Source organism: Carcharodon carcharias, chromosome 10, assembly GCF_017639515.1.
Source record: "Carcharodon carcharias isolate sCarCar2 chromosome 10, sCarCar2.pri, whole genome shotgun sequence".
Taxonomy (NCBI): Eukaryota; Metazoa; Chordata; class Chondrichthyes; order Lamniformes; family Lamnidae; genus Carcharodon; species Carcharodon carcharias.
In genome coordinates, this window is record NC_054476.1 from 76,245,456 (window position 1) to 76,271,270 (window position 25,815).

Genomic DNA, 25,815 nt, shown 5'->3' on the forward strand with positions numbered 1-25,815 from the left:
ATGCCGCTGTCAGCGAGGGGGGTGGGGTGGGGCACCAAGACATATCAATCATAAACATCAGTTTAAGGCACCACGAGCACAAGAGGGACTGGTTACAGGTGATCTTCTGTTCTGCCATGTCTTGTTTATATGTTTACTGGTGTGGGTAGTACACCAGAAATGGTTTTGTTCATTTGATGTGAGTGTCAAAATGATATATGGCCTGAGTATACTTCACTTGTTTTGTAGGTACAGGCTGCGCTAGTATCTAATGCTGGATGTGAGTGGCTCTAAACCTTATTACACAGACACTGACTGGACTTTGTGTTCAAATGAAAGGGTCATTTCATACACCTGGGATGGAGGCGGCAGTCCTGGCATGAGGTGGAAGCTGATATTTGGCAGCTTAGCTGAAGGAGCATTGGATCAAGGTGTCCCTGGTGTCCCTGCCTCCCTTGAAGTTACTGAGGTCTGCCTCCATGCCCTCAGCATTCTCCTTACAGTGCTCCTCTTCTAACTCTCTACTGGACTCATCCTCTGGGGCCTGTGCAGCTGCGTCAAGATCCTCTTCCTCCAGTGGGTCCCCCCTTGCCAGTGCCAGATTGTGGAGAGTGCAGCATGAGACCACTGTCAGTGACACCCGCTCTGGGGGTTATTGTAGTGCTCCCCCTGAATGATCCAGGCATCAGAAGCACATCTTAAGAAGACCTATGGTTCTCTCTACCATTGCCCTTGTGGAATTGAGGGCCACTGTGACCTTCAGATCCACTGGCATGGGGCGTCCACCCACACAGTTGGAGCTGATCTCAGCCCAATCATCTGACAAGTGGAGGCCATTTCACAATCAAAATCCTCCCGGGGTTTTGGAGACACCAATGAATCCTGAAATGAAGCCTAGAAATGCTAAGACTGAAGCTCAGAACAGAGATGAAACTGTCAAGTTCAAATAAGCAACCAGCAGCAAACCATTTCTTAAACTCCTCACTACTCACTTTGGCAATGCTGCTGGCGCTTTTTATCCTGCCCTTGGATGAGGTTTTGCAAAAAGAGGGCTGTCTACCTGCCCATGTGATGAGCCCAAAATCGCATGGGCAACGTAAAATCAGAAACAAATGCCGTTTTAATGGTCTTAAGTGGCCTTTTAATTGATGGTGGGTGCGGCTCTGACACCTGCGCACGCCTGACGACCTGAAGATTGCTCGCGTACGGGATTAAGTCACCTGACGTCATCCTGCGCGATTTTACGCCCGATGAGGCCGAGCCCGTGCCTGTCTGCACGGTGCAAAATTCTGCCCACAGAGAGGATATCTCACTCACACACCCAGACACACACACACACATACACACTCACACACAAATACATGCACACACATATACACTCTCTCTCACAAACACACACACACACTCACACATACACACACACACACAAATACACGCACACACACACTCTCTCACACACACACACACACACACACAAACACTCACACACACAAACTCACACACAAATACACGCACACACACACTCTCTCTCACACACACACACACACACACAAATACACGTACACACACACTCTCTCTCACACACACACACACACACTCACACACACACTCACACACAAATACACGCACACACACACACACACTCTCACACACACACACACTCACACACAGACATACACACTCACACACACACACACACAAATACACGCACACACACACACTCACTCACACACTCACACACAAATACGTGCACACACACACCCACTCTCTCACACACACACACACACACTCACACACACAGACATACACACACACACAAACACAGACACACACTCACACACACACACACTCACACACAAAAACACACACACACACACACACTCTCTCACACACACACACACACACACAGACATACACACTCAAACATAAACACAGACACACACACACACACACACTCTCTCTCTCACACACAGACATACACACTCACACACAAACACAGACACACATTCTCACACACACACACACACAGACACAGACACACACACTCACACACAAACACACGCACTCACACTCACACATACTCACACACAAACACAGACACACACACTCACACACAAACACAGACACACATTCTCACACACACACGCAGACACACACACACAAACACAGACACACACTCACACACAAACACAGACTCACACACTCTCACACACACACACACAGACTCACACACTCACACACACACACTCACACCGACACACACGCAAACACACACACAGACACAATCAAACACACACACATACACAGACACACACACACACACACACTCACACATGGATACCATACAGTTACACAGTACAGGAGAAGGACTGGATAGAACACAGGTAATGCAGGAAAGAGTGTATAGCACACAGACACACACTTTCTGAAATTTGCTCCAACCTCTTTCATTGTGTGTATGCCTAGTCTCAATCTCTTGCAGGCAGTACATGTTTGGAGTGCGGGTAGGTGTAGGAGATCATAATCTCAAGTTATGTAAGACCAGATCTAGGTTCAACATCAGAAGTGATTATTTCCCTACAAAATAGGACAGCTGGAAAGAAGCTGTTGGTTTGTGCTCTGAACACTGATTCCCCAAATTCCTTCAAGCTAGAGGTGAACATGTTTCTGGCTGCACGTTGTTCACATAAGGTAAATACCGCCAAACATTAATCAGGGCCAGAGAGCTCCCCTTGAGCGACTTTGAACACCTGTGCATGTTGGAGAAGAATCACCCAGATCTTTAGCACTTAACTGGCCTGGGTATTTTAGTCTAGTTTTCTGTCTGCCTATGTTTTCTGGATGGGGAGTGTATTTATGGTGATGCACAGGGCAGTGCAATGGTCTGCAATTGGCTGGATGTGCCAGAAGATCTTTTCTTGTCATTGCTCTTTGCATGTTTGTAGATTGAAAGGGTAAAAAAATAATCGTGAGCAAGATGTTCAATTCAAACAGCACGATAGGAGGTCACTCAGGCCATCTTTCCTATGTTAGCCCTTTGAAAGAGTTATCCTATTCGTCCTACTCCACTGTTATTTCCCTGTAGCCCTGCAAGGCTATCCCTTTCAATATTCCCAATTCCACACAGACACCCAGGATAAGGAATAAAGAGGTCTTATGTTGATCCTGCAGGGAGAAAGTTGAAGAAATTCACTGATATAATTCAAGGAACATGTAGGAATTTGTTAAACCAATGGTCAAGAGGGCAAAGGGAGACATGGGGAAGGATTTTTGCCTAGTTTGACGGCACTCCAACATTGGGAACATTCCAGAAGCACTGTCTCTGCTCGAGGTCAGAGCGAAGTACTTCAGAACTTGCAGAAGGCAACCAAGTAGTGCATTGCCTCCATGATATCCATCCAATTATGAATGACAGGCGTAATCAGGAGATGGGAGACAGATGTGACGCGGGGCCCATTTAAAGGCACCCATCAGCCTTCAATGTGGATGCAGCCAGAGTGCCAGGAATGGATGATCAGAGTATTGACATGGCCGCCAGTTGGGTAGGGCAGTACTGCCATTCACTGGCACCTCCCTGTGGTTCATGCTAAAGGACGTGAGAGCCAGGAGGAAAGCTTTATTTCCAGAAAACAACTGGGGAGTCCAGCCAGGCAAATTAAGGAGGCATGACTGGAGGTCACTTGAGAGCTCAGCAGATGCAGTGTGCTTAGCAGGATGTGGCCCCAGTGCAGGATGTGTTTCAATCACCATCTGAGATCTGGCAATGCCCAGCTGGCAGACATGAGGGTCTTAAAGGAATGGCACACCTCAAAGCAGGAGGGCTTCAAGGCAGGCAGTGTATAGGAACACCAAAGAGATGTTTGCCCAGTGCTAACCCTCATCCAAGAGATGGGATCCAAGTGATGTATGCTTGTCAGTGCCAGAATCATCCTCATCTGTATCGTGAATCATGATGGTCAGATGGGAAGGTTAAGAGTAGCTGTATTCCTGGAGTAGTTCAGAGGGTGGAGTTGCCAACCTGGCAATATTGACACTCATGGAAGATGAGGCCCTTGATATTAGAAGGGTAGTCACAGGGCAGGTAGTTGGCAAAGGTAAGATTGGTGTACAAAAGACAGAGGGTGGAAGTTTATTGAATGCTCCATGAATACACCTTGGAGCAGCTTCCAACTCTGGAGATGCCACTTAATGGGTTTGTCAGAGGTTTGCTGATGTAGCTTGCTGAGGCAAAGGAGGGTAAGTAACTGATGTTTTCTCTCTTATCCAGAGCAGGTGCCAGAGGAGCAGCAGTAGTCAAGTATAGATGCTGTCACCACTCAGAGGACATCTTGTACTCTGAGGATCCACCATCACATCAGTAAAGTGTACCCTCCACCAGTGCAGACACACCTATCTCAGTGGGGCCTCAAGCAGCTGATGGAGGCAAAGGCAGCTGTGCTGAGACCCCATTGGAGAACAATGGGCAACTCCAGCCATGATCCCTGCTTGGAGGTACAGAGGGCAGAATCATCCCACATTTGCACAAAGTGCGGTAGTGGGCGGGAAAGAGGACGTTTTACCCGCCAGCCGCAATGGAGGCTTTTCACACAGTATCATCCCATTCCCTGCGTATCCTGCCTCATTCACAATGCATTCCTGGGAGACACATTGGGTCACTGGCGCAGCAGCTCCTGATTCGCCCACCCTACCAACACCTCAAGCTGTCAGTAATCCAGATGCCATATTTAAAGGATGTCCCTGCACAGAGCTAGCACTCTCTAAGGTATCAGAAGCTGCTGCAAAGTCATGGCTGCCAAAGGGAGGAAACATGCTGCCCCAAATTTAGCGACACCTCCCTCGGGCATCTACTGGACGCATTGGAGGCCCGTCGTGAAGTCCTTAGCCCCTGCTCTGGGCGAAGACCAGCAAGCAAGGTCACCAATCCAGCATGGAAGGCGGTGGAAGTGGTGGTCAATGCCAACACACTGCAAAAGAGGACAGCCACCCAGTGCCAAAAGAGGACGAATGATCTCTGCCATTCCACCAAGTTAAGTCACTCTTCTCATCACTCTCAACTCACATACTCACAAACCCATCACACATCCTCAGGGCCCTCACTCACTGCCAGTTCAAGGAACATCATCATTCACTCTCTCACACGCACCGTCGTTGTCCTCATCCTGTCCATGGGACCACCCACCACCCACACATGCCAGGCATACTTATCATCTGGTCTGGCAGACATCCTGCTTACACTCTCTCCATCTCTATTCATGGAGGACAAGCTGACACACAAGAGGGAGAGGTCGCAGACTGGTGGAGGAAGACTTGACATCAAGGTCCTCACGGACTTTGAAAACAGAGCTATTAAGCTGGCCGGCGAGGATCTGGACCAGTCCTGTGCTGACAGTGGGGTCAGCGCTGCTCTACCAAGTGAAGATCCAGCTGTGCAACATCCGTCGGACAACCATGCTGTGAGTGATATGTCCTGTTTCACAGGCCACTGCCATGCACTAATTATCTTTCCTTGTTTTCGCAGGCACATCTGGGAAGCAGCTGAGGAGCTCCACGAGCCAGGCCCTTGACTCAAGCCTTGGAGACACCTTGGAAGAAGAATCTGATGATACCCTAATTGAAGACCCATTACAACGCTCACCCACACCCTCCATCACTGCAGAGACACACACCTCGGTGGGACCTAGCTTTAGAGTAGCCTCAGGATCACAATCTGGTGAGCACATCGCACTGTCTGATCCACAGCAGGCAGGTGGCAGCAGGTACTTCCCAAGTTTCCGACACTCAGAGGACTGCTGGAGATCAGAACATTGCTGAGTCCGAATCAGATGATGAGCCTCTGGAATCGGTCATGTCACAGTTGCTGAAGCTGCAAAGGCAAGCTCCGGAACATCAGGAAGGGATGTCTGCTGCACTCCTCAAATTGCAAGGCACAATGGAGGAGTCCATCTGCCTTCAGGCTGAGGGGATAGGGCTGGCATGCCAATGCGCCGAGGTCAACACTGGTAGGATGGTGGCTGCTATGGAAACCTTGATCCAGGACATCGCTCCTGCACTGATGCGTGGCTTAACTCCATCGCTGACGCCATTGTTAGCCTCCAACAGCGTGTACACGAGAGGGGTGCGAGGAAGCTCGAGCTCACTCCGGCTACCCCTTCCGCTCATGGAGTCAGCTAGGGGCCCTCGGGCGGCCATAGGGAGGGGGATCAGCAGACTCACTCTGGGCCCATCCACCCAGACGACTCCAGGAGTGTCTAGCCCATCTGAATCCCCTCTTCCTGTGAGCTCAGTAGCTCCAGCTCCACAGCCTACACTGCTACACAGCAGCACCCCAAAAGCAGGCCGGGGCCCTCCAGGTCTCAGCCCTCCAGAGGACGCCCCCCAAGGTCATCATAGACAGGGCATAGTAGTCAGCAGGCTGCCTCCACCTCTGCTGCGGATGTCCGAGGGACCAAGATGTAGCAGCAGGGTTAGGAAAGTTAAGAAGATGTTGTTGTCATGGGTGTTAGTCACTTGTACATAATGTTCCCAAGAATGTCTCATTACCTATGGCTCCTTGTTCTGATGAGCAGTGTTCATGTCACTCAGATGTGAAACCTTTCTGCACAAGATAAAGGCAGGTGTCTCAGTCCAGGGCCTCTTCCCTGTGTTCTGTGCAGCCTTCAGACCACAGTGATGGTCCGGCCTCACACTCCCTGGACACGTTACTGATGCCCGCACCTCGATGGTGCTGGTTATTGCTGCCAGAATGTCATGGGCAGGCGCCACAGACTTTTCTCATTCTGTCTGTGTGCTCTCAGCACCTTTAAGGTGGGGATGCCCCCCATCTCTTCAGCATCTGTAACCAGTGATGCTGTGTTCCTGAAGGGGTCAGGTGCTGAAGGCGGACAAAGGATCAGGTGCTTTTAAACTTTCATGGCTGTGTCTCCATGTTATGACCCTGATCATGGAGCACCAGCGAGCTGCCCTCGGCCGGACAGGAGTCAGACATTCTCAGAGGCAATGTGAAGATCTATGGAGTGTCCTCACTGCACGTCGTCATCATCACCCTGGAATCTAGCGACTGTTAGGGCCTCCACTGCATCTCCATGACAGGAGCCTGAGCACTGAGGGTATGTGCACTGCCCCCAGCCACACAGGAGTCAAACGTTCACAGGTTCAGGGTGAGGGTGTTAGGACTGTCCTCACTGCAACTCGTCATCGTCCTCCATGAGTCTTGTGGCTATGAGGGCCTCCCGAGTGCACCTGCCTCGTCTGGCTAGTGCGATGGCCTCATTGCCGATATCCTCACATTCGAGGATCTCAGCACTATCATCCCCTTCGACATCCTCCTCATCGGAGAAGACGTGCAGCTCCTCCATATCCTCCTCAGCCAGGTCCTCCCCCCATTGCAGCGCCAGGTTGTGGAGCACACAGCAAGCAACGATGATGCGCAACACCCCCGGTGGACTGTATTGCAGTGCTCCAACAGACCTAGTGAGGCACTGGAACCTCATTTTCAAAATGTCTATTGTTTGGTCCATTAAAGTCCAGGTTGCAGCAAGAGCCTTGTTGTACCATTGCCCTGAGTCTGAGGCCACCGCACAGGCGTCATCAGCCACGTCCTCTCTGGGTAGCCCTTGACCCCGAGGAGCCAACCCTGCAGCCTCTGTGGACCCTGGAAGATGTCAGGGATCTGAGAGCTGCTAAGGATGTAGGAGTCATGGACAGTCCCTGGGAATCGTGCACAGACCCGTAGGACTCGTTTGTAGTGATTACACACCGGCTGAAAATTCAGCGAGTAGAAGCCCTTGCGGTTGACATAGGTGACCGTTTATTGCCATGGAGATCTAAGCACCACATGAGTGCAGTTGATGGCACCCTGCGCCTGTGGAAAACCTGGGATCTCTGCAAATCCCAGCACTCTTGCTTCCTGGCTTTACTGATCCCAGACGAAATGCACAAAGCTGGGTGCTTTCGCGAAGATGGCATTCATGATCTCCTGGATACACTTGTGCGTGGAGGCTTGCAAGATCACACATAGGTCCCCTGTTTAGCCCTGGAAGGAACCACTGGCATAAAAATTGAGTGCTGTAGTCACTTTCACGGCCACTGGCAGTGGATGCCCTCCACGTCCCTGTGGTACTAAATCCTGCAGCAGCTGGCAGATGTGACCGACCCATTCCCTAGACGTGCGCAGTCTTCAGCCACACTGGTTCTCGGTCATCTGCAGGAATGAGATGCACTGCCTATAAACACTGGGTCTAGCGAGGTGCCTACGAGTGACAGTTCACTGTGGATCTTCAGCTGCGTGCACAGCAGGCCCTGCTGCCCCTTCATCTTGAGGGAGGTGCTCCTCCCTTTGCCGAGCCAGGCGCCTCTGCCACTCTCATCATCTTTTTCTCTGCTCCCTGTAAGCCATGAGGCATACACTAAATCACCAGGCTCCACGATCCTGATGCTCTCCTCCTGCATGATCAAAGAGAGAGATGCGTGGGTTAGCATGGGTGCACTAAGAACCTCTCTTGGTTAAGTCTGAAGGCCCTTCATACATGCAGGAGAGTGCTGGCCACCACTTGGATGGCCAGTGTGTAGTGCGCTCATTGGCCATCCGAAAGTCCACCCACCTCCGCCCCACTCCACTTGACCTTGTATCTCGATGAAAGAGCCATTCTCCAAAACCCACCCTCTATATCAACATTCCCAATCAGAGAGCTCTGCTTCCACTATGGCAGGCAGTGACCGTGCTCCTCTTTACTAACTCCCATTTTCAGTACATAGGATTTCATGGCTGCCACTTTAGTCAAGAGCTTCCTGCTGTACAGCAGCTTCATCTGCGTGAATGAGGTGCTGACACAAGATGGGGTCTGTGTGCCTCTGACAAAATTGCAACACTGTCAAAAGACCTACCTCTGAGTGTCCGCTCAATCACTCGAATTGCCTTTCTGCCGCTACCCAGACGGTGACCATCATCCTTGAGAAACCAAGGAAAATCGCACCGAGGCAGCAAAATATCGGACAACTGCTACACCGACAATACTGGTACCTACCCAGCAATTGCCCAGGTATGTCCTGTCCTCAAAAAGCAGGAAAAATCCAACCCGGCCAATTACCACCCCATTAGTCTATCTTCCATTATCAGTAAAGTAATGGAAGGGGTCATCAACACTGCTATCAAGCAGCACTTGCTAACAATAACCTGCTCACTGATGCCCATTTTGGGTTCCGCCAGGGCCACTCAGCTCCTGAACTCATTACAGCATTGGTTCAAACATGGACAAGAGAGCTGAACTCCTGATGTGAGATGAGAGTGACTGCCCTTGGCATCAAGGCAGTGTTTGACCAAGTTTGGCATCAAAGAGCTTTAGCGAAACTGGAGTCAATGGTAGTCGGGGGAAAACTCTCCGCTGGTTGGAGTCATGTCTAGCCCAAAGGAAGATAGTTGTGATTGTTGGAGGCCAATCATCCTAGTACCAGGACAACACTGCAGGAGTTCCTCAAGGTAGTGCCCTAGGCTCAACCATCTTCAGCTACTTCATCAATGACCTTCCTTCCATCATGAGGTCAGAAGTATCACAGTATCTTTACAGTGCAGAAGGAGGCTATTTGGCCCATCAAGTCTGCACTGACTCTCTAAAAAGACCATTCCACCTAGTCTCACTCCCCTGCCTTATGCTTGTAATCATGCACATTCTCTCTTTTCAGGTAGCAATCCAATTCCCTTTTGAATGCCTCGATTGAACCTGCCTCCACCACCCCTTCAGCAAGTTTGTTCCAGACTCCAACTACTGTCTGGGTGAAAAAATGTTTCCTCACATCATATTTACTCCTTTTGCCAATTATTTTAAATCTGTGCCCTTTAGTTCTTGACGTTCTCTTGAGTGGGAACTATTTACCATGTCCATACCCTCAGGATCTTGAATACCTCTATCAAGCGTCCTCTCATCCTTCTTTTCTCCAAGGAAAACAGTCCCAACCTCTCCAATCTATCTTCATAGCTACAGTTCTTATATCCTGGGAATCATTCTTGTGAATCTGATCTGTACTCTCTCCAATGCCTTCACATCCTTCCTCAAGTATGGCATCCAGAACTGGATGCAGGGCTTCAGTTGAGGCCAAACTAGTGTCTTTTACAAGTTCAACATGACTTCCTTACTCTTGTACTCAATGCCCCTATTAATAAAGGCTAAGATACTATGTGCTTTATTAACTGCTCTATCAACATGCCCTGCCATACCTATGTTTGTATACACCAAGGTCCCTCTGTTCCTATGCCTCCTTTAGAGGCTCTCCCTTTATTTTATACTGTCTCACCATATCTCTCCTGCTGAAACGAATCACCTCACACTTCTCTGCATTGCACTTCATCTGCCACTTGTCTGCCCAATATACCAATATCTCAATGTCCTTTTGAAGTTCAAGACTGTCCCCATCACAGTTGACAACAATTCCAATCTTCTTTTCATCTGCAAATTTTGAAATCATGCCCTGCACGCCGCAGTCTAGTCCATTAATATATATAAGGGAGAGCAAGGTTCCCAACACTGACCCACTTCAATCCTTCCTCCAAGCTGAAAAACAACCATTTATCACTACCCTCTGTTTCCTGTCACTCAGCCAATTTCTTATCCAAGTGCCTAGTTTCCCTTCAATCCCATGAGCTAGAATTTTGCTCACAAGTCTGTTGTGTGGCCCTGTATCAAATGCCTTTTGAAAATCTATATACACATCAACAGCGTTTCCTTTATCAACCTTCTCTGTTCCCTCCTCAATAAACTCCAACAAGTTAGTTAAACATGATTTTTGCCTGATGAACCCATGCTGGCTTTCCTTAATTATCCTGCACTTGTCTAAGTGACTATTGATTTTATCCCATACTATAGTTTCCAGAGGTTTCCCTACCACTGAGATGAAACTGACTGGCCTGTAGCTGCAGCTTTATCCTTGCAAGCCTTTTTGAACAAGGGTGTAACATTCGCAGTTCTCCAGTCCTCTGGCACCTCCCCTGTGTCTAAGGAAGACTGGAAGATTATCATTAGTGCCTCTGAAATTTCCACTGTCACATCCTTCAGTACCCTTGGATGCATCTCATCCATTCCTGGTGCCTTACTTGTTTTAAGTAAAGATAGCCTTTCCAACACCTCCTTCCTCTCGACTGTAAATCCTTCTAGTGTACCAGTTATCTCCTCTCTCACCTTGGCCTGGGTAGCAAGTTCTTCCCTTATAAAGACAGATGCAAAGTATTCGTTCAACACTTCTGCTATTTCTCCATCCTCCACATGTAAATCCCGTCTTTTATCCCTAATTGGCCCTACTTTTTCTTTTGCTACCCTTTTATTATTTACATGCTTATAGAAAATAGGATTCCCTTTTATGTTCTCTGACAGCCTCTTTTCATGCTCTCTCCTTGCTTTTCTTATTAGTTTCTTCACTTCCCTTTTGGTACTTCTATATTCAACCTGATTCTCCATTGTATTTTCTACCTGACATCTGTTCTATGCACACTTCTTCCTTTTCGCTGATGATTGCACAATGTTCAGCACCATTTGCGACTCCTCAGATACTGAAGCAGTCTATGCCCATATGCAGCAAGACCTGGACAATATCCAGGCTTGGGCTGATAACTGGCAAGTAACATTCATGCTATGCAAATGCCAGGCAATGACCATCTCCAGTAAGAGAAAATCTAACCATTTCCCTTGACATTCAGTAGCATTACCATCACTGAATCCCCCACTATCAACATCCTGGGGGGATTACCATTGACAAGAAACTGACTGGACAAGGCAGACCACTTAATTTATTAGCACACCATCTGCCACCTTAAACATTCACTCCACCACCGATGCACAGTAACAGCAGTGTGTAGCACCTATAAGGTGCAGCAATTCACCAAGGCTCCTCAGACAGCACCTTCCACATCCATGACCTCTACCATCTAGAAGGACAAGGGCAGCTGATAGATGGGAACACCACCGCCTGGAAGTTCCCCTTCAAGCCACTCGCCACCCTGACTTGGAAATATATTACCATTCCTTCACTGTCGCTGGGTCAAAATCCTGGAACTCCCTCCCTAACAGCACTCTGGGTGTGTGTGTACACTGCATGGGCTAAATGGGTTCATGGTGGTAGCTCACCACCACATTAGGGATGGGCAATAAATGCTGGCCCAGCCAGTGATGCCCACACCCTGTGAATGAATAAATTTTAAAAACTGGTATGTTGGGTGCAAATTTTTCTGCTTGCCTGCCTTCTAACACACCTCCAAGGCAAACTCCAGACCATGGAAAATAAAATAGAGCTGCTGATGAGGTACATAAAGGTAAAATCCTTTCAGTACTTTAGCAGCCAGAGAAGGGGTGAGGCCTATAATATATGGACAGGCATGGGATAGATTATCAACCATAAAATGAAAATGCAAATTTGTCAGTTTCTGTAACAGACATGGAATCTATAGGCAGTGTTACACCCAGGCTCCAAACCGAAAATCTTCTTGTTAAATCTTGTCGTCTGTATAGTAACATAAGAACATCAGAAATCGGAGCTGGAGTAGACCATACAGTCCGTCAGCCTGCTCTGCTATTCAATACGGTCATAGCTGATATTCTACTTCAACACTACTTTCCCACCCACTCCCCATGTCCCTTGATTTCCTGAGAGATCAAAGATCTTTCTATCTGAGCTTTAAATATACTCAAAGATGGAGCATCTGCAGCCCTCTGGAGTAGAGAATTCCAAAGTTTCAAAATCCTTTGGGTGAAGAACCTAAGGGTAGACCTTGACTTTTGACACCAGTGTAAAATGGGTGACATTGAGTCAACGGCCCAATTTTGTTCAATTGAGTGCAACAGAAAGCCACTTATTGCCAACCTGGTGTGACAGCATAGGTGCCTGGTCTGATTCCCATATCTTGGAACTGCCCGTACCCTGCCCAGACCCTGGGTAAACCCTCCCTTACCTTTGCTGAATTCGTCCATCTTGATTGGCATGACTGGGCTCTGAGGGGCAGAGTCTCCACTCAGAGAGTAGCTGTGTTCTGCCTGGATGTCTGGAGTGGCTGGGTCAAGATCCATGTCCAGCAGAGGGTTCTTTTCAGCCAGCAGTGGGTCATCGAAGAAGCTACTGAACAGCTCGTTGGAGAAGTCATCCAGGTTCTCCGAAAAATGCTGCAAGTGTAGAGAGGAATGCTATTATTATGCACTATCCAACTAAACCTCAAGGAAATTCAAGTACAAGTTACATGGACAGACTGAGGAGGCTGGCATTGGTCTTCTTACAGCAGGGAAAACGATGAGATGATTTAATAGATAGTTCAGTTTAGATAGAATAAATAAAGAATAATTATTTCCATTGGCTGGAAGATCAGTAAACAGAGAGCACAGGTTTCAGGCAATTAAAGGAACTAGATGAGGCAAAATAAGGAAAACCTTTCTGATGCGCTGAGTTGTTAGGATTCGGTATGCGCTGTCTGATAGGGTGATGGATACAGATTTTATTATATCCTTCAAAAGGAAATTGGATAAATGCTTGGAGAAGGAGGAATTTGGGAATATGGGGAAAGAGCAGGTGTGTGGAACTAACTGGATTGCTCTTTGAAAGAGCTGGCACAGACTTGATGGGCCAAATGGTCTTCTTCCATGCTATACCATTCAATGAATCCATTGTAAAACAAACAATTTAGAACTGAGGACAGCATCACTTATATATAAATTAGTGTTAAAAATGTTCACATTGCGAACTTGGTTTGAAACAAAAGACATTGGCCTCGATATTAACCTTTTTCCCCCACCCCACCCCCCACAATAGACATGAGAGAGACAGGCAGGTGGATTGGGTTAAAACATGTATAATAGGAAATTCATCCCAAACCCACTGCAAACATGCCCGCTGTTGCTTTTATGATGACGAGTTTGGTGTTGCAAGAGTGTCCTGCCACAGTAGGTGGGGCTTCATGGTCCACGTGACCAGGAGGGGAAATGATTGACTCTGATTGGCAGCTTGATTTAAATTTAGCAGCTACTGTGTGGGTTTCCCACAATGACCATTCTCCTGCAGTGCTCAAACTCTCCCCAAGCCCTGACGGCTCGCTTCCTCCCTTCACCTGATTGCCAGGGTCCATCCCTATGAGTCCTCAGCTCTGACCTCTTGCAGCTGGTCTTCCCGTCCAGCTGCCAGCAGCCTGGAAATTTGGCCAGCTGCCTGGTAGGAAATGGAATAAAATAATGCTAATGAGGTCCTGCTGTGAGATGCCGTAGATCTTCATCATCCCCAGCCCTGCTGGACTTTCCTTATGCTCCTGCAGTCCCTGCTCCTTCCCCACCTCCACATTAATACTGCGGCCAAAGTGTTCTGTTCAAAACCCTTACAGAATCTACTGTGATGCTCGGAGGTGAATCAGTGGTGTGTAGAATATGAAACACGTTTCACCCATGGAATCATTAATAACCATCCCAGAGGATTAAAAGGATGTAACATAATCTGCTGATTCCTCACTCACTCCAACTGTAAATCCTCACTCACTCCGACAGTGAAACCTCACTCACTCTGATTGTGAATCCTCAATCACTCCAACAGTGAAACCTCACTAACTCCGATGGTGAATCCTCACTCACTCAGACGGTGAATCCTGACTCACTCCGACTGTGAATCCTCACCCACTCAGATGGTGAATCCTGACTCAATCCAACAGTGAATCCTCATTCATTCCAACAGCGAAACCTCACTCACTCCAACAATGAATCCTCACTCACTCAGACGGTGAATCCTCTCTCACTCAGACAGTGAATCCTCACTCACTCAGACGGTGAATCCTCTCTCACTCAGACAGTGAATCCTCTCTCACTCAGACGGTGAATCCTCTCTCACTCTGACAGTGAATCTCACTCACTCCGACAGTGAATCCTCACTCATTCAGACGGTGAATCCTCTATCACTCTGACAGTGAATCTCACTCACTCCGACAGTGAACCCTCACTCACTCAGATGGTGAATCCTCTCTCACTCTGACAGTGAATCTCACTCACTCCGACAGTGAATCCTCACTCACTGCAACAGTGAATCCTCACTTACCCTGTCAGTGAATATTCACTGACTTCAGGTAACTCATTATAGATAAGAAATGGAGTCTGGATATTATCTGGTCTGTACAGACCTGTACAGAGCACCGATCAATCACTGAACACAGGAAAATACAGAGCTGTCACACATGGCTCTAATCTCCTGAGTTTGGAGGCTGTGGATTCACAAAAAGTAAAAGCTAAATTTTCAAGTCCCACTGTGATGAGATGTGAAATGAAGACCGCATCTGTCCTCTCAGCTTAATGTAAAAGATCCAATAACACGGGGGCATTCTCCCTGTTTCCTGACCAATACTTATTCCTCATCCAATACCATTAAAAACAGATTATCTTGCTGTTATGGGGCTTCGGTTTGTTGTTTCTACCTCAAGCAGTGACTAAATTTCAAAAAAGTATTTCGTTGGCTATAAAGTGCTGTAGGTTGTCCTGAGGTCATGTAAGGCACTCTATAAATGCAGGACTTTCTTTTTATATTTTCCAGAGGTAGTACTTGCTGGTTGACTTTTGAAAAGTTTAATGTGAATCATTATACAACAGAGGACATGGTAGTGGGGTTGGCTGCATGTGTATCCTCATTTTAAATGCCACCAAGCAGGCAGCCAATAGCTTGTGAGGGGACACCGATTGGGAAGGTTGGCCTGACCAGATTCAGAGTTAAAAATAAAAACAAAAAACTGCGGATGCTGGAAATCCAAAACAAAAGCAGAATTACCTGGAAAAACTCAGCAGATCTGGCAGCATCGGTGGAGAAGAAAAGAGTTGATGTTTCGAGCCCTCATGACCCTTCAAGAGAACTGAGTGAATATTAGGAGAGGGGTGAAATATAAGCCGGTTTAAGGTTGGGGGAGTGGGGGGTTGGGGGGCGAGAAGTGGGGGAGGGGGTGGTTGTAGGGACAAGCAAGCAGTGATAGGAGCAGATCATCAAAAGATGTCACAGACAAAGGAACAAAGAGGTGTTGAAGGTGGTGATATTATCTAAATGAATGTGCTAATTAAGAATGGATGGCAGGGCACTCAAGGTACAGCTCTAGTGGGGGCGGTGTGGAAAGACTAGCAGGGCATAAAAGATTTAAAAATAATGGAAATAGGTGGGAAAAGAAAAATCTATATAAATTGTTGGAAAAAACAAAAGGAAGGGGGAAGAAACGGAAAGGGGGTGGAGATGGAGGAGGGAGGTCAAGACCTAAAGTTGTTGAATTCAATATTCAGTCCAGAAGGCTGTAAAGTGCCTAGTCGGAAGATGAGGTGTTGTTCCTCCAGTTTGCGTTGGGCTTCACTGGAACAATGCAGCAAGCCAAGGACAGACATATGGGCAAGAGAGGAGGGTGGAGTGTTAAAATGGCAAGCGACAGGGAGGTTTGGGTCTTTCTTGCAGACAGACCGCAGGTGTTCTGCAAAGCGGTCGCCCAGTTTACATTTGGACTCTCCAATGTAGAGGAGACCATTCAGAGTCCCTATTCTATCTTCCCTCCTGGTTGGAGCTGGAGTCGGGATTTCTCCTCACCCATGCTGGTTTCTAGTCAGTCAGCGTCATGAGGTTCCTAAAGAAAATGATTAAACACTCTCAGTCCAGCCCTTCAGACACCAGGAGGAGTGGGCAGGATCTATTAACATCGCTGGATCCGGTTTGACAAGGCAAATATTTACCCTCATGTGCCTATTGAATATGCAGAGTGTGTGCTTGACTTAGCCAGTGTTGACTCACGCCTGGGTGTGGAAGGCACCAGGGCAAGGTTTCCAGCAGGCTATAATTCATCTATAATTTGTCTGCTATTGTTAGTTTGCAACTTAAACATAACTCCTTACCCACATCACTGTACCTGTACTGGATTATCAGTGAACTTGTTACATATGTGTAAACAGGTTCTGCAGCTTGACCGGGATATCCTGTACAATGATCTTTGTTTCACGCAATATGCGTCATCACTGTTATAATTAAGTGACAGGTGAAGCAGGATTCCACCTCCTCTTCACACAAACTCATTGAAGAACACAATGCTTTCATGAATGACACTTTCACTTTTTTCAGATTTGCCACAATTAAATATCCCTGCGTCAACCTGTGGGCGAGTGATACAAATCAGTCCAGCACAATCTAAATACTGGAGGTGAGTGAACTACCCTGCATGCAGTACGCAGTCCACAACCACTAAAATCTGGCAATGGACAACTTGTGAATGAGCCAGGGTCAGCTCTGTGTTTGTTTATGTTTGATTCTCAGCCACTGGACTGAAATTATATGACAGACGTCACCACCAAGATCAAAGAATGATGGAGGGGGCAGATGGGGGGAGGGAGTGTGGGGGAAGACAAGATAAATCAAGAAATAGTAATTAACTGACGCCAAGCTCAAATGTTAAAAGCCTGTATGGGGAAGAGAAAAATCATGCAAGTAAGGAGATTGTAGTTGATGTAAACTGGGTTAGTCGCATGTTCAGCAATCTGACAGCTGAGCGGCTAATGTGGGGGCAGGAAAAGGTGCACTGATGCTCAATACTTATATGTCCAATACTTCAGCAGGCATAGCAATAGTGCATGTCTCTAATCCACATGATGTACAGCCCTCATACGCCATGTGTACCATACACATGCGACACCTGAGAGTGTGTTTAGCGACTAATGAGACATTAAAGAAACAAGGGCAATGCAGTACATAGGACTTAGGAGCAGGAGTAGGTCATTCAGCCCTTTGAGAGCCCTGCTCCATGATGCAATAATATCATGGCTGATCTGGTTGTGGTCTCAACTGTACTTTGCCGTTTGCCCCCATAATTCTTGACTCCATTGTCTATCAAAAACCTGTCTGATTATGCCTTGATTAAATCCAATGGCCCAGCCTCCACTGCTTTCTGGGGAAGAGAATTCCACACCCAAATTATCTTTTGAGAGAAAAAATATCTGCCTTAAACAGTAGACCTCTTATTCTTCAACGGTGTCCCCTTAGTTCTAGTCTCTCTCACAACTGGAAACATCCTCTCGGTATCTAGCCTATCACGTCCCTCAGGATCAGCTATGTTACAATAAGATCACCTCATCTTTCTAAACTCCAGTGGGATTAGGCCCAACCTTTTCAACCTTTCGTCATAAGATAAACCCCTCATCCCAGGAATGAGTCAAATGAACCTTCTCTGAACTGTTTCCAACACAATTATATATTTTTTCAAATGAGACTGAAACTGTACACAGTTTTCCAGATGTAGTCTCACCAACGCTCTTTACAGCTGCAGTAAAACTTTCCCTATTTTTATATCCCATTCCCCTTGCAATAAACGTCAACATTCCATTTGTCTTCCTAATCATTTGCTCTACCTGCATTCTTACTTATTATGATTCATGTACCAGAACACCCAGATCCCTCTGTACCACTGAGTTCTGAAATCTCTATCTGATTTTCTATTCTTCCTGCCAAAGTGGCCAAATCCACATTTTCCCACATTATAGTCCATCTGCCAAATTTTTACCTACTTATTTAACCTGTCTATATCCTTTTGCAGCCTCTCTACCTCAACTTCACAACTTACTTTCCTAACTATCTTGGTGTCATTGGCAAATTCAACCATCACACATTTGGTCCCTTCATCCAAATCATTGATGTAGATTGTAAATAGTTGAGGCCACAACACTGATTCCTGGGGCACTTGTCACAGCTTGCCAACCTGAAGAAGACCCATTTACCCCTACTTTCTGCTTCCTGTTAGTTAACTAATCCTTTATCCATAAGTAATAGATACCCCCTATACTATGTTTTCTTATCTTGTGTGGCAGCCTTTGATGTGGCACTTTATCAAAAGACTTCTGGAAATTCATGTACATCCCACCTACAAGTTCCCCTTTATCCACCTTACTTGTTACTTCCTCAAAAAACTCTAATAAATTAGTTAACTGTGATTTCCCTTTCACAAACCCATATTTACTCAGCCTGATCAAATTATGATTTTCTAAGTATCCTGTTCTAATCTTCTTAATAATGAATTCTAGCAATTTCCTACAACAGATGTCAGGCTAATGTCCTGTAGTTCCCTACTTTGTCTCCCTCCTTTCTTGAATAAAGGTGTTACATTACCTATTTTCCAATCCACTGGGACACTTCCAGAATATAAGGAATTTTGGAAGATTATACCCAATACATCTGCTGTCTCTGCAGCTACTTCTTTTAAGACTATAGCATGCAGGCCATCTGGTCTCGGGAGCTTGTCAGCCTTTAGGTCTAAAAGTTTGTCCTGCACCTTTTCCCTAGTGATGGTGATTGTTTTAAGTTCCTCCCTCCTGGTCACCTCTCTATTTTCAAGTATCTCTGGGAAGTTTTCTAAGTCTTCTACAGTGAAGTCAGACACAAAATACCTGTTCAACACCCCTACCATTTCCTTGTTTTCCATTATCAATTCCCCAGAGTCACTCTCTGGAGAACCAACTTTGGTTTTCCCATTCTTTTTCTATTTAAATACTCGTAGAAACTCTTACTTTCTGCTTTTAAATTACTGGCTAGCTTTCTCCCATACTTTTCTTTCGCCCTCTTTATTTATTTTTAGTCATTCTTGGCTGGTTCTTTAAATCTACCAATCTTCTGGCTTACCACTAATCTTTGCAGGTTTGTATAGTGTTTCTTTCAATTGGATACAATCCTTAACTTCCTTATTCAGCCATGGATGATGCATCCTTCTCAAAGCATCTTTCTTTCTCACTGGGATAGATCTTTGCTGAGAGTTATTAAATATCTCCTTAAAAGTCTACCACTGCATCTCTACTGTCCTACCTTTTAACCTAGTCTCCCATTTCACTTCAGCTAACTCTGCTTTCATACCCTTATCTTTAGTTAGGTTTAAAACACTAGTCTTAGACCCACATTTCTCTCCTTCAAACATGAAATTCTATCATGTTATGATTGCTGTCACCTAGAGACTCCTTTGCTATGAGGTTATTGTTTAATTTTGTCTCTGCTCATTGCCAGGTTCAGAATGGTCTGGTCCTTGGTTGAGGAGGAAGAGAAAATAAAACAAAAGATTTTGACCTCAGACCTTGAAGAAATAGCAGATGATTTGCAAAATGGGTGCAAATTGGAAGAGGAAAAATATGCGAACGAAAGATCATTAAATAGAAGCCATAGAGGATGGATAGGCCTGGAGTCTACCAAGATGCCAAACCTCAAGTTTGGGTTCATGTCAGGAGGCATGGGAAGGGGGCAGTCCATCAGGTTGCAGACTTCATCTCCCACCCACATACTATATGCAGTGAGGGAAGGTTCAGAATAAAAATTCCCTGATGCCTAAAATAATTAAACCCAACTCAAGAACTCTCAGTCACCTCCTAGTTTCAGTGCTAACCTTTTCCTTAGTGTTGAATTCTGAAAATAGCTTCAGATGGACTTGAAAAGAGTGTCACATAACACAAAAACAACTAAACCCACAGCCCTGCACACAAGAGTCTATATCACACCTATGTACCACCTGGGACTTGGCTCATAACTCTGACCTCTTCGAGATCGACTGATTCAGTCTCACAAGTGGCTGTTGTCATGTGGGAAACTGTAAAACAGGCACAAAAAGTTCAGTTTGCCGGAGTTGAATTGTAAAAAAAACGAATGCAGTTTATGAAACAGGGCTCACTTACATATTTAAGGTGCTGCCTACTCACACATACACAATACAAAATTAGCCTTTTTCAGCTCAGTCAGCCTACATCACATATGTGTCCAGCCTTTTTTTAAAATCCAAATCCAGTTTTGGACTGGACAAAGTGGGGGTAATTTTGATTTTGGTTTATAGTATAAAACAGGTGACATGGATTCATCCACCTGTTATATAGCTTCCTGATTTTCATTTCTGTTGACTGGAGACATATAATGAGGGAGTGATCCGATATTACCCATTTAGCAGTATCACCCAAAGTCAAAGTTACCCCACTGTGTTTTTCCAAGCCAACTGTCAAATAGTTAATGTCCTGTAATTTCCCAACATATAGTACACCATTTTCTGTCAGAATAGGAGCTTGAAACATAAGAATGGGTGATATGTAGCTGAGAACAGTTGGCTGACGTTTTTCTGAAAGTCTGCAAAGTATTTTCAGAGAAAATGTGAAATATATTATATATGAAACTATACATGCGCAAATGTGATAAGAAAGATGGTGTTTAATTCGCATCTTTCACCACCTTAGGGCATCTAAAGCACTTTAGTGCCAATGAAATGCAATGGAAGAACAGTCACTGTTGTAATGTAGGGAAACATGGCAGGCACCATGTGCATACAGTACTGAAGCCCTGACACCCAGGTCAGGCCCTGGAGGAATATCCATTATGGCAGCAGGAGTTGTGATTTGGAGAGGAGGAAGTTCATGGGCGTACTGACCAATATTCCTCATATCAAACATACTATCTCATTGCCGCTTGTGGAATCTTGCTGTGCACAAAAACTATGCCTGCTGCGTTGACCTACATAACAACAGTGACCGTGGGTCACAGTAATTCACTGTATGTGGAACTCTCTATCTGATTATTCTGGGCACTGTAATTGAAGGGGTATATAAATGTGGGTCTTTCTCACAGAGTACTGCTTGTCAGTCAGTTCTGTGTCACCTATCTGTGAAACGTTGCATTGTGTTGTTGCTAAACCTTTCTGTCCATCATGTGGGCATGAACTACAAAGTTAATTGTAAATTAGGTAGTGCAATAATTATTATCACAGAGCCCCTCCCACTAGGAAATGGGTTTTATGCTATTTTTTATTTTGAAAACTACTAACCTGCTGTTAGTATTTAAACAAGACCACACCCAGATCCTGTTCACTAGCAGGTCATTGTGGGCTGTGAAATTACAATAATTCAATGAGCTTCATTGAAAACATTTTTATAATCAGATCACAAGGCCAACTGCAGTGCCTGACCACTATCCCAGCTGAGATAGCAGCTACCAACACATATATGGAACTGAATGTGGGGCCATCTGATTTACATGATTTAGGATTATAGCAGACCAAGTTGGGCCTTTAAATGATGAGTTCTTGATTGTTGCACAGCGGAGCCTCCAACAAGGGCAACTAAGCAGTCCCAGACCATCAGCCTTTACTCACAACATAACAGTCTTCCACTCACCACCAATTGGACAGCCTCACACAGTGTTAATAACAGGAAAAACAGGATTTCTACACACACTTATGATAAAAACAAAAAAACTGCGGATGCTGGAAATCCAAAACAAAAACAGAATTACCTGGAAAAACTCAGCAGGTCTGGCAGCATCGGCGGAGAAGAAAAGAGTTGACGTTTCGAGTCCTCATGACCCTTCAACAGTCCTAGTTCTGTTGAAGGGTCATGAGGACTCGAAACGTCAACTCTTTTCTTCTCCGCCAATGCTGCCAGACCTGCTGAGTTTTTCCAGGTAATTCTGTTTTTGTTTTTTCTTCACACACTCCTCATTTACTCCCTCCCCTTCAGTGAGTGGCAACCTTACCTTTACAGGAATGCTCTATCTGCTGGACTGTTTTTTTAAAAATATGCCATTGTGGAACACACCAAAATCGGCCTCAGTAACAAGTGGGTAGCCTCGCACTGCTGCCTTACTGACAACCAAGAAGCCTCATATTCCAAGGGCCTTCATCCTGAGTCACTCTGTTAGGATGGCAAGGAGAATTCCAGCTATAGTTAACTGATCAACAGAACAAAATTCCAGTGTTTCACCCAAATCATTGGGGGCCAACCATGAGAACAAAATCATATTTACAGTGCCCAATAATGTTTTGTTATTGGGTATGGTGTGATATAATGTTGGTCCAAAAGTAACAAATCTCTTTTGAGGGTTGAAATGTTGCTGTGGCCTCTTATCTAGATAGAATGTATAGCACAGGAACAGGTCATTTGGCCCAACTGGCCCATGTTTATATGAGCCTCCACATTTCTCTCCATCTAGCCCTTTCAGCATACCCTTCTATTCCTTTCTCTCTCATGTGTTTATCTAGTTTCCCCTTATGGTATTCAGTTCTATATTCTAAGCATTCTCTTAGCAAAGAAGTTTCTCTTAAGTTTTGTTTTGGATTTATTAGTTACGATCTTATGTTTGTGCTCTCTGGTTTTGGATTCTCCTGCAAGTGAAAACATTTTCTTTAAGTCTCTAATGAATTGGCTAATAACTTTATTACACATAGAAGAATTTCTATCCACGCCCTCTGTGTTTTCTCACAGAGAGGGGTTTATTTATCCATGAATATTTAGTCTCAGCTCCTAAAGATTGCAATATTACTTGAAGAATTTGGTTTCAATTAATCCAACAATGGGCCATGCTTCAAAGAAACAAAAGATGTTGCCAAGTCATACATGGAGTGCCAGAGGTTACAGTGAATCAGGGCGCCATTGGTAACGAGATGAGAGGTAATTTAGCCAGCAAGTTAAATACTTGGAAACAGTGACAGTCAAAATAATGGCAACAGTTAGGCTTGAAAATCCTGGTAGATATTCATACTTTTATTATTTATTTTCAGTTTAATCTTTAATTGTTGAGAGACTTCAGTGTTTAGAGAATTGCACATTTTTCTCAAATTGGAGCTTTCATAGTTCATGTACACTCACATTTTAGGAATGGGATAGATCAAATGTAGAGTAAAGCACCCTCTTCATTGCCACATTTAACAAAGGGACATGTATAGGATAGGTCAAATGTAAAGTCCCCTCTTCATTACCCTATTTCAGCACAGGGACATGTCTACAAGATGCCTGATATAGTGTAAAACTCTTTACAGGCTTATCAGCTTCCATAATTGGTTAAAGATGAGTTAGGTGTTTCCAGGTCAGGTACAGCATAGTTAATATGTGCAGATTAAAATACCCTCTTAGCTGTCCTGACAGATTGTCTACCTGACTGTGAAAATGTGACTGCTCCACTTCCTATTGTATTGCGCTGAGCATTTTTTCCTAAACCCTGAAAGTCAGTAAATTCCGTCTCTGCCCAAATGGGTGTTAGGCTGATTAGTTGGGGTGTGGAGCAGTTCCTATCTGTAAGCAGTAACTGATAATTATGTCCTATATATAATGCTCTGCATGTACAGTCTGTAATATGGTTAGGAGTTAAAGTTATTTTTTAGGAAGCCCTGCAATTTTAAATATGTCAAGCTCTATTTAAAAAAGGTTGGTATGAGATTTTGGGCGACCAAATTTTAAATACTGCCCTTTGACCTCTGTGACCTCCCCTCAAATCCCAACCACAGAGATTGGATATTACTTCCCTGTTCTTGCCAAGAATCTGGATAGTTTCCATAAGATCATTGTAGATTCAGCTCCTTGTAGCACTGATCAGTCCCTGAGCCCTGCTGAAGTGGCTCATTGCTTTAAAGTTCTTTAGATGACAGCATTGCTGAACAAAGCTTTGCTCCTGAGGACCTGGAAACACTCCAGCATGGATCTGAATACAGCATCAGCTGTGGCTCAGTTGATAGCACTCTCACCTCTGACCCAGAGACCTGAACACATAACCTAGCTGACACTCCAGTGCAGCACTGAGGAAGTGCTGCACCGCTGAGGTGCATCTTTAGAATGAGACATTCAACCTACGCCTATTCTGCCCTCTCAGGTGGAGTCCTCCTCATGACCCCCCATGTCAAAGTTTGCCCCTCGGGTTGCCAACTGTGATTAAATGTATTCCTAGAGATTTCAGCACATGACTTTCCTCCACGTTCCAGCCATTCGTCGGCCAACACATCCATCCTTGTGATGCACTGCCTTTCTGCACAAATTGGAAAGCAAGATGACTCATTGCCCAATTGGATTAATCTTGATTGTCAGCCAAACAGCCTTTCTTTCACCCATTTTCAATATTTTTAAATCTGGTAAAGAGAAATTTTCAATGACATTTTTAGTGCCAATGGCATAATTTCAAAGAAGATTAAGGAGGTGCTCCCTATTGGTCTACTTAATATTTATATCTCAACCAACACCACTAAAATAGAGTGTCTAATAGGTATCTCATTGCTGTTCAAACTGTCTGCCCTATTTCCTACTTTACAACAGTGTTTACACCTTCTCAAGGGCAATTAGGGATGGGCAATAAATGCTGGCCTAGCCAGCAATGCCCATGTCCCACGAAAGAATAAAAAAAGTCAAAAATGCTAATTGGCTGTAAAACGCTTTGGGGCTTATTGAAGTTGTAAAGGACATTGTAGGAATGCATTTTGTTTCTTTTATGTTTCCGAATGAGTGACTACTACATTAAAGGCCTGACTTTTAACAGTTGACTTATCAAGCCAGCTCCATGAATACCTAAGAGGAGGTGCTGGAATAGTGGTATTGTCACTGAACTAGTAAAGCCAGAAACCCAGGGTAATGTTCCTGGGATCTGGGTTTGAATCCTGCTACAGCAGATGGTGGAATTTGTAAGTGTGTGTGTATAGGGGCTGGGTTTTCACCAAATCAAGATTATTTAGGAGCCATTTAAAAATGGTGGCCAGGACCTGATTGTGGGATTCCCAACCCCTTTCCAAGGGCTTCAAATTTTTGGGAGTTTCTTTTAAGGGTGCGGGTTGGCTTGGGTCAAAACCCACATCCTGCATTTCCAATCCGGCCGGCTCCATTGTGGCGATAAGAATGTCCTGCTGCTCCACAATTTTCATGGGCCTGAATTTCACACTTGGTGTGCGTGCCCTGAAGCAGGTGTATTATCCACTCATGGATGAGATCGCGTTTCCAACACAATTTCATGCTGGGTGGCCAATCAAGGGCCGCCCAGTGTGAAACGTGTCTACTTAATGGGCGTCGGAAAGGCTGGGCAGGGTTGGGTGCCTGTCTGGTGCTGGGTCCAATGGCGACC

General features: G+C 45.4%; 1 protein-coding gene across 1 annotated transcript in view; it reads right to left on the reverse strand.

Moving 5' to 3' along the window:
• Window positions 1–25,815, reverse strand: part of creb3l1 (cAMP responsive element binding protein 3-like 1) — a 152,322-nt gene that overhangs the window by 62,237 nt on the left and 64,270 nt on the right. Inside the window, exon 2 of the mRNA XM_041198371.1 lies at window positions 12,911–13,118. Coding sequence (XP_041054305.1) covers window positions 12,911–13,118 — 208 coding nt within the window. The remainder of the gene's footprint in view (window positions 1–12,910; window positions 13,119–25,815) is intronic.